The sequence below is a fragment of the Protopterus annectens genome, chromosome 7.part1, assembly GCF_019279795.1.
Source record: "Protopterus annectens isolate FY-2018-M chromosome 7.part1, PAN1.0, whole genome shotgun sequence".
NCBI lineage: Eukaryota > Metazoa > Chordata > Ceratodontiformes > Protopteridae > Protopterus > Protopterus annectens.
The window spans coordinates 142,135,599-142,149,365 of NC_056740.1; the positions used below are offsets into that span (position 1 = coordinate 142,135,599).

The following is a 13,767-nucleotide window of genomic DNA, read 5'->3' on the forward strand; positions in this document are numbered from 1 at the left end:
CTGTATCTTGATCTGAATCCGAACTTCTCATCTCCCATATTACATTCTGCTACTCTGCATATCTGTTTATCAGTCACCCTGTCCAGAACTTTCATGCAGTGTGATAGGAGTTTAATGCCTTTGTACTGCAACAGTTGTGGATGTCCCCTTTGTTCTTATATACTGGCATGAGTATGCTTATTCACCAGTCATCTGAGATACACCTTCATCTCCACAATGTTATGAGTACCCTCAGGAGCCATTTCTCCCCTGTCTCACCCAGAATCTTCATCATGTCTGCTGTGACCTTATCTGAGCCTTCTGCCTTCCCTGACTTCACTTTTTTCCTTGGTGCTATTTTTACTACTTCTAGGGTGGGCTCCTCTTCTGTCATCGTATGCTGTTTCTGGGGCAGTACAGCTTCTGTGTTTTTTTTTTCATTCAGAAGCTGCTGGAAATGCTCCTTCCATCTGCCTTTGATGTCTTGTGGACTAATTAGCAGGTTGTTGCTGACATCCCTTATGAAGGGCGTCTGACTATCTTCTTTATCTTTTTGTCTTTGCCTTGCAACCTAATACAGTTTCTTTGTACCACTTACTAAGTCACTTTCCAGAGGTTGGTAGAGTGCCTCCGATGCCGTAGCCTTTGCTATTGCAACTCCTTTCCTAGCTTCTTTGTTAGCCAACCAGTATTCCTTCCTAGCCTGGTCAGTCTTTTCTGTCTCCCAGTTTTTTCCTGCACTCCTTCTTTCATTTGATCACTTCCTGGACTACTGTATTCCTGCACCAGCTTTCCTTATGTACCTTATTTCCATACTTGGCTCGACCCCATAACTGTTCTGTAGGGCTGACACATGCTGTTTTGAGGTGGGTGCTGCCCTTTTACCCTTTATTATTTGCATTATATTTAGAACCATTGTCAAAGAAAATAAGGGACTCAGAAATTAAAGGATATAATTGGTATGGTAGTCAAGAAAAGCTGGCTTTATTTGCAGATGAAGATTATTTTGTACCTGACAAAACCAGAAAAAGACATCACATTGTTGTGGACCATTTTGAGACAGTTTCAGATCTTTTCGGGATACAAAATTAATGAAGATAAAACAAAGGCAATAGCGGTAAGTTATGTACCCGCACATGAACTGGTTCAAGAATACTCATATCTATGGGGACATAATAAAATGAAATATTTAGAAGTATGGATTAACAATGATTCTAGTGTGGCAGCTAAGGATATGTGAGAAGAGACTACACAAAAGATAAGACAAAAAAAATGAGAAAATGGAAACTTTTTAATATGGTTAGTAAAATACAAGCAGTTAAAATGTTTTTTGTCCCTTTAGTCTTATACACAAGTCAGGTATATTTTTATCAACCAGAGGAGAAGTTGTGGGCAGCAATTAATAAAGAGCTGAATGACTTTATCTGAGAGGGGAAGACAGCAAGAGTAAAGTGGAATAAGCTGATTCTTCCAGTAGAATAGGGCATATTGGGATTACCTGAAGGGGTATTTCAGAGCTACTCTGTTAAGACTCCTATACATAGCACAAGCAGAAAACTATAATTCAAATTGGAAAGGGATGTTGATGAAACACAGGGGAAGCTCAAGAAACAAGGACAGACTGGAATTTTAGATGCAGGCCTTTAAGGAGATTAACAATAACCATGCAGAATATTATATCCATAAAGTAGCAGAAAGTATTGTAAGAACTAAACCAACATGCGAATGGAGAAAGAAAATGTTGCCAATAGGGATGACTGCAATTAGGGATACAGACAATAGGCAAGAGGGGCCAGAATTTATTGGAGAAAACTGGCAAAGGAACCAAGGTATTGGCAGCAAATAACTAGAGAGGGAAGATGATAAAAATGGGAATACACCAAGAATTTATTTGGACCGCAGGTTAGAGATTGCCTTCCCTATCAAGGATTGATATCAAGAGTATAGGCAAAGAGAAAGAAATAGGGGGGTCCTAAATAAAAGACCAGCACTAGTAAAGTTTTTAATATAATTTAGAACAGAAGCTCCCATTAAAAAAAGGAGTAATTAGTAAAGTATATAACATATTGCATGATAACTAGAAGAATCAATCAGAGGAGGTTAGAAAGGATTGGGAAGAGAGACTGGATAAGCAATTCACAAAGAAACAATGGGAGGATATTTGTGTGTCTCACAAATGTGCAACAAAATCTAGAAGATTTAGAATTTTTGCTTGGAAATGTTTACATAGATATGTGTATACCCCAAGTAAACTCCAGATCATTTTTCCTCAGGCAGACAGTAGATGTTGGAGGTGTGAAGGGGAAGAAAGAGGTAATTGCAAACATATTTTCTGGGAGTGCGGTGAGGTGGCGGACTTTAAGAATTCCCTGTAGGATGCACTGTTGGAGATGCTAGGTGAACATATTGGTCTGACGAGGGGGATGATTTTTCTGAGCTATGATACAGAATTGGAATTGCCTATACAAGGTAAGGCCTTGCTGTGCCTAATAATGGGAGCTGCCAAAAAAAATCAGTTGCTAGAAAATGGAAATCAAAATCTAAACCAACTATACTGGAAGTACTGAATATAGTAACAGAGATAAAACAGCTGGAATTGAGATGTTTAGAAAAGGGTAGGAGCAAACTGCATAGAAAAAAATGGGACTTGTGGGAACAATACATACAAGGGAGGAATGAGGTCTAAAAGTTGGCAGAAGTTAAATGAGTTATATAATATTTTGAGTAAGAAAGATTGAGTAGATTATAAGTGATGTATAATGTTTGCAACTAGGAGTGTGTCAGTATGGTTTGTGACATAAAATGCTTGTAACTAAGCTTGTGTTGGTGTGGTTTGTTTTCATTTATATAAATGTATGGTTGCCACCGTAGTAAGTGATGGTTTAATAAAGATGTTTCCTGTTTAAAAAAAAGTCAGGAATTGAATAATTTATGCAATATTGCTTAGGTTATATGATATATAACAATATATGAAGCATAATATTTGTTATGTTAATATAGTTTGATTACTTTTATATGAATGTAACTTTGCCTGTGTCACAAGTGATAATTCAATTAAAGGTGTTTGAAAAAAAAATTGCTTGATGTCACCATTGATGAGAACTTAATTTAACATCCACATACAAAAGGGAATAAAGACCAAAAACTTGGCCTCCTACATTGAAGCAAATTATACCTAATCAACAATGCCAGAAAAAAATCTAGAACCTCTACATTTCTTCTACCCTGCTATTTGCCAACCTCCCTTCTGCACTAAGTTCCATCACAGTCTTCAGTCTAAAATGGAACAGTGCTGCAAAAAAAAAAAAAAAAACATTAGATTCACTACCAGCCAAGGTGCAAAATCCCACCATTGTATAGTCTTAAAACAACTAAACTGGCTTGAACTTGCACATTACCTTTCTGTAAGCCAACTGGTAGCCGTCTGTAAAATATATTTTTTTCAAAACTCTGAACTGCCCAGCATTACAAAACCTTATATAACCATACTTGCCAAATGGCTACTTAACATAACAAAGACCTGCAGTTGGTCTGAAAAGTCTCTGTACTCCAGCTGTGTCTCTAAGATCTGGAATTCAATTCCTGTCACTATCAGATAACTCAACTTACTCACTTTAATAATTAGGGTCTATATTATAACATCAAACAACCAAAATGTTGACTTACCTTTGATCGACACCTAAATGTCGAAGCTGCACTTCATTGAAACTCCAAATCATCAATTTCTTTCCAATGGAAAGAAATTGGTAGACCAACAGCAGACACCACATTAAAATAAACACTATTAAGTGGGGGGCTGTGCCCCACACACCCCAACTAAATATACGAACTCCGAGATCACACTACAGTCGGGAAAAGGGCAGATGTAACAGAACTGCCAACCAATTTCTTTCCCTTGGAATGAAATTGATAATGTGGCCGTTCAGTGAAGTGCGGTGTCGATGAAAGGTAAGTCGAAATTTTGGTTGGTTGACTTTATAATATTAGACCCAATAATTCTTAGTACTGCTCACATTTGTCAATGGATAATTATCCTCTGATACCTACATTGCAGCTTCCTTTCCATCTGAAACTAATATCCTGTACAGTACCCTCATTTATTTATTTTTTCTCCTGGATATTTTGCCATTTCTCATTGTATGTAATGCTTTGTTACAGTACATTACATGCTGTTATTGTATTTTTCTAAACTTTTGGTATTCTGACTGAATTTTTATGTTAATCACATATCATGTCTAACTTGTTAGTGTAACTGTTTTTCTCCATGGGCCTTCTCTGAGAAGGGACTACTAGCTGCCCAGTCAGACGTTTCCAGTAAACAAAACCAAGTAAGTCAGTCAGTAAGTGTATCCGTAGTATACGTGTTGTCCTCATGGAGGAGTAAAGCTGGATATCATCAGTATAGGAACAGTGTTAAGAACGTTCGAATAAGGAGTTTTCCATATGGAAGAGTAATGACCAGATTGACAAAAGACGTTCTGTTGCCTGTCTCTGCCTTATGCTCACATATCACAGTTTTATGAAGTTACAAGCATTTATCATTGCATACAGATGAGGGGGATTAGGGTACCCAGAGGTCATAGTGAGATTGACAGTGTGTGTATTTTACCCTTGGTGTTTGTACAGCAGTCCTTTTGTAAAGTATTAATCAGACATCTGTGAAGCAAAAACACTTGCATATATTGTTAGCATCCGTAGAATAAATCGATTTAAATTGGGAATTGTATTGTGGAATGCTTGCTCCTACCTTCTACTGCCCAGTGCTTCTAGTACTCAAGCTGCTAATTAAATCCATGTCACTGATTTTTTTTACTTTTCTGTTCTGGAAAATGCAGATAAATTTAAAATTTGTATTGATTATCTCAAAAAAGGATTTTCTTGGAATTTGACATTTTAGGTTAGAACATCCATTTACCTTAACCTGCATTTTTTTCATATTTGCTGTTTTTAATTCCATCACCTTGCTGTGTAAGTGTTCTTTTCCTGTTGTCAGTTTTACGTTTGCATTTGTATAGATGCATAAGAAAAGTATGAGATCACAGTATGACCAAAAACTAGTTCATTGATTTCATCTCTTGAAAATGGATGTTTTTTTATTTTGGGGGGATATAAATCAGTGTCCCTATCTATGTATTATGTGAGGTTTGCTTTCATCAGAGGAGAAGTAGAGATTCTATAAGTCATCATAGCCATGGGATCCTCGATGTGAACTGTATACAACTCTTGGGCCTTATGGTTCTATTCAGGTGCCTGAGATTGCATGTAGTGCTTTGAGTGGTGAGATGCCAGTAACTACAAAGTTATCACTCTCTTGTGTATCTTCTTTTGGTGCAAACATTTGCCACTGGGCACTGGACAGTTCCCGCAAATACCCTTGTGAACCTGCCACAGACCATGACAGTAAACATTTTGCTAGCAGTTTGAGGAGCTCACCTCAGCCCTTCTCTGGTTCAGGCAACATGCATCCCTCAAGGAACAGAGCACCATTTTAAACCAGCTGGAGCTTCAAATTGTGTTTGTCACCTAGGAGCTCTGGAGGGATACCTGAGCAGAAAACCAGGCCATTGTGTAGTACGTGAGCAAACAGGGTAGCACACTCTTATAACTCCCTGTACTGAGAGGCACTGCAAGTCTAGCACTGTTCCATAGATCACGTCATCATCCTGACAGCTCTTCACAGTTCAGGAGAACTGAATGTGGTGATAGATTTTCTGTAACTCCAGTCATCTCCTGGAGCTGAGTATTCAGGAGTTTTGTCTGGTCAGCATCTTCCAGGACCATAGCACCACAGAGAAAAACATATTTGTATATGGAAGAACGTACTTCTTCCACTATTGGGTTCGGTTTAGCAGGGCAATGGGAAGTTGATGTATAGGTGCATTTGTTGTTCTGTCCAAGGAATATTCCTGTATGCTTCAAATATGATAGAAGAAAGATGAAGACTTATCCTGATAAGTTCTGTGGAATAGATCAATAAAGTCCTGAGTACAACCCATGTAGCATGAGTTTAATTAATAGCATGGCACTGGAAGAGGAAGAGGTGCGCAGAAGATGGTCGGAGTGAGTGGCTTACATCAACTCATCCATCCTGGGGGGGTGGAGTGGGGGTACTGCTCAGCCCTTTGCTCAGTTTCAGTGACCGCAGGTGGGGCTTGGAGATCACAGTCTTTTAAAGGTAGCTTTCATGATGTGTGTGGGACCATATACACAGCAGAGGAGAGCACAGGACACCCATATGGTGACTGGGAACTCATGTCAGCCACCGGGGGGGGGGGAGATTAGGGCCATACCAGGAAATTTACCTCATGGAAGCTTGTGTGATGGCCATGACAAAAATTGCTCTTGCCTGGTGTTGGGAATGAGTCTAGCTTCACTATTTGCAAAGTTAATTTCATTCAGAAACAGCAATATAGTCTGCTCACTTACTGTAAACTCATGCTCTGAGCAAACAATGTCAGAAAAAAATGTGATGTATAAGATAACCAAAAAAAAAAAATAATGCCAGTTTTAATTCTTTTAATCAATACATGTACAACAGAAACATAACATAGTAAATGCAGATTATCTCAGCTATAACTATTTAGAGACAACATGCCTTACATCACTTATAAATCCAACAACCATTTCTGGTAGAGATATTGCTGTTCAGCTCCAGTCAGCAAATGGGTGGATAGATATAGTTTAGGTATTTTTGTGGCTGCCAGGGATCCAAGACAGTGCATCATCAAAGTTGCCATGGAGGGATTTTCCAAAAAGTGTACCGTAGTGTCAGGCTGTGTTGAAGCTAATTGAAACTTCAAGCCTGACCTTTTGCATAGAGTGCTAAAGCCCTGACAGTACACTAGGCATCCTGTGTTTGACTAGTGTCATTGATGCTGGATGGACTGGGCAGGGGAGGAAGGATGGGATTGAGTGGTTGATGGGGCTTACCCATCCCAAAGGGGGAGCATTTTGATACACTGTACATGTTACAGTATAGGTGTATAGATACTAGGCTAAACTATTTAAGACCCCTTACAAGCTTAGCCAGTATAACCTGATTGTACCCAATATGTGGCCCCTACGGGCAAGAGAACGGCTGTGGTTTGTGCTTATACCATGAGTAACTTACAGATTGCCTCTGTCCATAAGGGATATAGGTACTACCCCAGGTGTAAATTTGTGAATGCCCAGCCATTGATCCAAACTGCATTTGAAGAGGGCTAGGAAAGGGCTCTGCTTAATGTGAATTGGAAGCCTTTTCCAAAAAAGGGGCAATCTGTGAGACGCACATATGTCTCTCCAGCATGTTTTGCTTGAATTGCTGACTAAGTTTAGACCCTTAGATCAGGTGACCCTCATGCTGTTTGTCTTGCGGATAGGAGACAGAGTAAAAGGATAGGGCTTTTACTATAGCCGCGTGTTATATGTTGCTTACACTGTGTATTTTCTTTGTGAGGAAACTGTGAGGTTCCCTGTGCTGCTGTAAGTGCCTAGTCAAGTACATGCCAAATAACACATTGTACTCTGTTATTGGTGTAATGAGATCTTAATACAGCAGGACTATAATTTCCTTGGATCTGGATACCATACCTTTACTTATAAGATGTGCCACATAGAAGGACTTCCCCATCACTGTGGACACATGGTGGTCAAAGTTCAGACTGCTGTCTATCTGTGTACCTAGGTCTCTCACTTCTTGAGTCTACTGTTAAGGATGTGCTACTGATGTACTTTGCAGGGATATTTGACTTACCAAAGAGTATGATAATGCACTTTTTTGCATTTAGGTTTAGGCCATGGTTCTGGCACCAGTCATCTGTCTGATCTATCCCCTTCTGAAGGATATCTACATTGTTGGGGGGACTCAGTGATTGCCCCCACCTTGCATTCATCAGCAAATTTTGTGATCCAGAGGCCTTCCACGTTAGCCTTAGACTCAGAGAAGTATATTCCAAACAGGAGAGGTCCCAGCACTGAGCTCTGTGGCATACCACTAATAACTAGTTTCTTGCAGGATCTGGATTCACCCACTTTAACCATGTATCCTGTCCATGAGCCAACTGGCTGCCCATCTGGTGACGTAGGGATTTCTGCCTTGTTTTGTGAGTTTATTTGTAATACCTGAGTGGGGAATTATGTCAAATGCCTTTGCCAGGTCGAAGTAGGCAGTATGTACTGTTGTACTCTCGTCCATGGCCTTAGTGACTTTCTCAAAGAAATCCACCAGATTCAGTAAGCATTACTTGCCCTTGACAAAGCCATCGAGTCCAGTGTTTGGAGGTTTTCTATGTCATTATTTATCAGGTCCATGATTATTCTTTCCATGCCCTTACATATAAGACTAGTCAAATTTATGGGTCTGTAATTTCCAGGGTCAGTAGATGGTCCCCCTTTATGCAGAGGGATGACTGTTGCTGTCTTCCACTTTGAGACAAAGCCAGTCTGGAGGCTGTAGTTAAATAGACATTTTAGTGGGCTTGATAAGTCCTGATTTAAACTGTTTAAGAAGCATCTTGGTATACCACTGGGCCCCATTGAAGCTATGTTTTTAACTTTAGAGAGCCCAGTGGCAACCTCTTTTTGGTGATAATTGGCGGTGGTGGGTATTTCTTGGTGGAGAACTGGGAGTGATGGCGGGTGAAATTTGAGCTAAATTTGTTGTCCATCAGCTTTGCTAGGTCTTCTGGCTCAGTCTAGGTGATGCCATCTGCAACTGATTCTGCACTTTGTTGGGTGCTGCCCTTAACATAGTGCGCATAACTGAAAAATGCTTTATGGTTACCCTTGGCTTTGGGGGCTATTTTTACTTCAAAGTCTGCTTGCAGTGACTTGACTAATTCCCTGATTTGTTTGTTTAGACTAATGAGGGACTTCTTGCTGTGTTGTGTGCATTCCCTCTTTGTTCTCAACAGATTTTCTTTCTTTTGTTGTACAACTTACTAATACCAGAATTCCACTTGGTGGCTTGACCTGGAGTTTATTTTAGTTTGGTAGTGCTATTTCTATGCAGTTGTTTATATGGTCGTACAGAGCTTTTGTGTAAGCCTCTGCATGAGTTACTGTGTTTTCTGGAATTGGGGGAGCTTGAAAACTAACCGTGGCATCCCTTAAATAGGGTTTTTGTGTTTGGTGGGATATTAGTTTTACCTTTATTTCAAGGGAGACCTGTTTGTGATCTGATCTTACTAGTGAAGACATCACCGTGTGTGTGTATTGGGGGGGTGCATGTGCAGCCCTCTTCCATATTTGTTCCCCTAGTGGGAGAGTAGACTAGCTACTCCAGGGTGTTTGAATTTACAAAATCAAGAAATCTTTTGGCCTGCAGTACAGCACATAGAGCCCAATGTTCCCATTCTACAAGCAGTATACCACTTGGTCCTTCATGAAAGTGCACATGTACCTCCTGCGGGCAGTGGGCAATGACTGTGCAGCTTATACGCTACTCAGCAGTGAGAGTATAGCACAGTCTGCACATTGGCTCACTTTTCTGGCACCTGACTCTCACCTCCATGGGAGAGCATGGGACAGAAGATTCCTCCCTGGTGGAGAAATAAATGGGTCAATATTTTACAGGAAGATGCACTACTGGGCTGATCCTGCAGACTAGAAAAAAAAAAAAAAATAAAAGTTGAAGCTGACAGTTCGGGCTTGGGGATTAGTAAAATGGTTAAGGTTAACCTTATATATACAAAGTGCAGGGTTTAAGTCTCAAATGGAATAAATAGCTAGGCTTAAAAGCACCTACAAAGGCAGTTGGCCTAGGAGTCAGCTATGAACTAAGTGTGTATGGATGGTTTTGCATTGCCATATAAAAGGTCAGGACACAGGTAAATATCAGCTGTCAACAGAGAATAATTATCTATCATAAAAACAAGATCACCGACATTCCTTTACTATCAGGTAGAAGCCATCTACTTTATATATGGAATCAGATTTCTTTGTACACAACTTTTTTATTTCTACCTGTATAGTTTCATTCAGCCATTCTTCTGTCATGAGAAAGTTGCTCCAATTCCTATACTTTTTATGCTTTTCTCTTCTCTGATGAAGTTACAATAATAGCTGCGAGTTTCCAGTAGTTGTAACGCACATGGTGTGCAGCATTTGGCAAGCCTGGTGCTGGTAAATCACCCAGGAGAGACGGATCTTGTTGTTGACACCTGGGCAACCTCTTCATATTCCCAGACATTATTTTCTATTGTGGGAGAAATGTAGTAAGCTTGACATTTCAGTTCAGTTCCAGTGGACCTTCTCTGCTATAAGAACTTGTTAGCAAACATTCCTAGTTGAAATAAGTATGGAAAACTAATTTGTTCTTATTTGTTTCAGGATGGTAAAGTAAGAACAATTGGACAAGGAGGAGGTGGGTTCTCATCGGATGAGGAGGAGGAGGAGGAGGAGCCAAGTTCTCAAACTGCAGCCAATGATGCATCCTGCTCATGGCCTGAGAATCGCAAAGCTGAAGAACAGGAAAGCAGCAAAATTGGAAGAATGAGCAAGAGGGAAAAAAAAGGAGAAGAAAAAAATTTATTTCCTTTTGAAAAGTAATTTCTGCGTGCATTACCAGGACACTATCAAAATGATAAAGCAAACATTAAAATTGTAACTGTTTCATTGGGTGAAGTAACATTACAAAAATATCTGCTTCCCTTTTGTACAAGTTTTTGATAAACAAAAATGTCATGTTATGCAGACTTTTAGTTCATTATAACTGACTGGAAATTGCCCTTACACATGTTGCAGACTCTGTTGGATTGTTTATTTCATCGTAGAAAGTGTTACTTCAGCATTTGCTGGTTATACATGATCATTTCTTTGGTAATTTCTGGATCATTTAACTTTGGCATCTAACTGCACATTTTTAAATTGTTTGATGTAAACACTGTACAACTAAACAGCAGCTGGGATTTATTTAACAGCAATGGCAAAAGTTCATTACCCTTTTTCCAGTGAAAGATATATTAATATTTATTGCATTGCAAATGCAGAGTAAATATTTTATTTAAAAAGAGAAATGTATGCTTGTTTAAGGAAAGGGAGGGTTTTGTGACTTCATTAAGGGCAGGCCCAGAATAATTTTCGTCCCATTTGCCTTGAAGCAGTGTAAAGTCTGCCTTTGCACTGTTACACCAGGGAATATGAACATGTTTTTTCTATGTATGCCGAGAAAGCAGGATATCAGTATATATCTACAGAGATAATCTGCTCTTGATGAGGGAGGTCTTATATTTTACTGTATGTGCATGGTGTCTGACTTTTTGGCCATGTATTCATTTCTGTTCTCTGATGTTTATACTGAAGTTCTGTGTTTATTTAAATAGGAAGTTAGCTGGAGGTTGTGAGCAAAATCAGGTTGTTAGAATATTTAGTGCTTCCAAACATAGTTTAGAACTACTGTGTCTCTGATACTAGAGCAACACCACTCCAAATTAGGTGACAGGGTGTGCATGCTTTGGTAATATAATGAATAAATTTATAAGAAAACACCAAGATAATGTGTTCCCTGCAACAGTCAATTATAGCATGGACCACTGAAGAAAATGTCCAGACCACTCATTTAGACATTTCTTGTGAGTAGTAGTGCTAGCAATAGGCCAGGGTTCCTTGCTGTAATATAAGTAGAGCAAATGTTTATTACAACATGTGGCCTGAAAACAGGTGAGATGTAAGTTTCTGATGTATGATACTTTTAAGAGGCAGATACAGTGCATGTCACATTATGTTTGCACACCCTTATTTCTTTGCCTTCACTCTTACTACTGAGTGGAACATGTACAATAATGTTTGATTTTCCTGTGGCACACCATCATGGTTTGTAGACCACTTTCAAAACTGGGCAGTTTCTGTTGTCCCTGAAACTAAATGCTGATATTTTGCTTCAGCTGTTACTTTGAGGAGTGTGACTTACTAAAATGTTAAATGGGGGTTGTTTACTTTAAATTCTGATGTCCTTTGCTATCACTGCGTTTCACAGTCCTCACCTCATCTAATGACTTGCACTTTTGAAACAGCAGCACTTCTGTCTTGTTGCATCACGTATGGTCAGATCAACATTGATAAGTAAACTTAACTACATTGCACTGAGTGAAAGACTGATAGTGATAATCACTGACCCTGGAAGTGGTAGTGCAGTTCTGTCTTTGGAGACTGTGGCTCCTTCTGCTCTATCAGGTCATGGGAATTAAAAGTTTTTCTTAAAAAATGTTGGCTTCCAGCTTTACATTCCGTGCCCTAAGATAGGGATCTGTATCCTTAGCATTACAACTGTCACCCTCCCCCAAATTTGGGCTTATGATTTATTAATGAGGAAGTTAATCATGAATAATTGTTATGTGGGGTACTTGTCATTAGGATCCTCCTTCATACTTTTTAAATACTTCAAGCTTCTAACATACAGTTTGATATCACTTAGTGGAGTCATTTAGAGCAACAATGCTGATTGTAATGTTTGATATGAATGCAGTAGCTGAATTATGAAAGCTTTTGTTTAGAAAGAGAACAGTAGACTTCAGCTTAAGAAATTAAGGGGCTTTCTAGAACAGATCCTCACATATGGGTACCTTTTTTCTCCATTCATATTGTTAAGTAGTAGAAACCCTTAGTTCTCATCTTCATTGAAGCCATACCCCCTTGGTTCATGATGTCCTTCCCTGTATTTGAGTTAAGGGTATATTCAGTAAAGGACTTTGTAAATGCTTCGTTTCCATCTCACTCTCCTGATAGTTTTGTGTCATTTTGGAAAAATGCTTACATTTAAATCAAAACGGTAGAGAAGACTTAAACCACCGAAGCTTACAGAGTGCCCATGTTGTCACCAAACCATCATATGTTCAGCTGGTGTCTTTGCACTTTTTCATGAAACCTGTAACTATTTAGGCAAATAAAACACAATTCGTTCTTAACCAGTCATTACATTACAAGGATGGAATTAGGAGAATGGTAGAACAGCTGTTAAGAAATGCAGCATAGGTGTTCTTTCCCAATCCTAATGCCTTATAACACATTCCATGAAACAGGTGAAGCTGACAGAGTCCCCTCTACTCTTCCTTTATAAATGCTGCAAGGACTAGTAAGTGCACGTAGCACCGCTGTGCACCAAAGTGGATACAACTTCCTTGAATATGAGTACTGAGAAACTTTTTTTCTTCCTGAATGGAGAAAATTCCCTTGACATGTAGAGATCTGTTTCAGGAGTCCCATTTACTCATCTGTAGTTGTGTGTTGAATTGTGGCATACCTATAATTTTAGTTTATCTAATAATGTAATACATTTTGTAGGCCAGTGATATACATGGAAAGTAGAGATTATAATATATTTGAGAACAAGACATGGACCATTTGTGACTTTTAAACAGTTACATCATTTTTGTATGCATTTAATTACTTATATTACTTTAAGATCCATTTTTCAGTGCAGATAATGTGATTGTTCGATACTTTGTTGTATAAAAGAAAAGTCTTAGAAGTTTCCTGAAATACAAAAAATGTACAACTTACATTTCCTTTTGATAGAAATTAAATTGTGATATAAAAGTTTGTGTATGCATCATATTTGTTGCTGCTTTTGTGTATTTTAATTGAATTGCAGTTAATACATTAACTTTATCAGTTCCCTTTTCCGATTTTTCCATGGTATCAAGTGAACTGTCACAACTCCTTTTTTTCTGTCACTACTCCTCTTGATTCAGCGCCACTATCCTACCTTTTTCAACAGTCATGCCTGCCTGCTTGAGATCTTCTCTTACAGAATCCATCCATCATTTGGCTGGGTGTTATCTCCTGGTGCCTACTTCCTGTTTCTCCCAA

General features: G+C 39.0%; 1 protein-coding gene across 1 annotated transcript in view; it reads left to right on the forward strand.

Moving 5' to 3' along the window:
* XPC (XPC complex subunit, DNA damage recognition and repair factor) overlaps window positions 1-13,512 on the forward strand; it is a 1,641,424-nt gene extending 1,627,912 nt beyond the window's left edge. The window contains exon 16 of the mRNA XM_044078598.1: window positions 10,291-13,512. Within this exon, the coding sequence (XP_043934533.1) occupies window positions 10,291-10,509 (219 nt within the window). The 3' untranslated portion in view covers window positions 10,510-13,512. The remainder of the gene's footprint in view (window positions 1-10,290) is intronic.
* The last annotated feature ends 255 nt before the right edge of the window (window positions 13,513-13,767 follow it).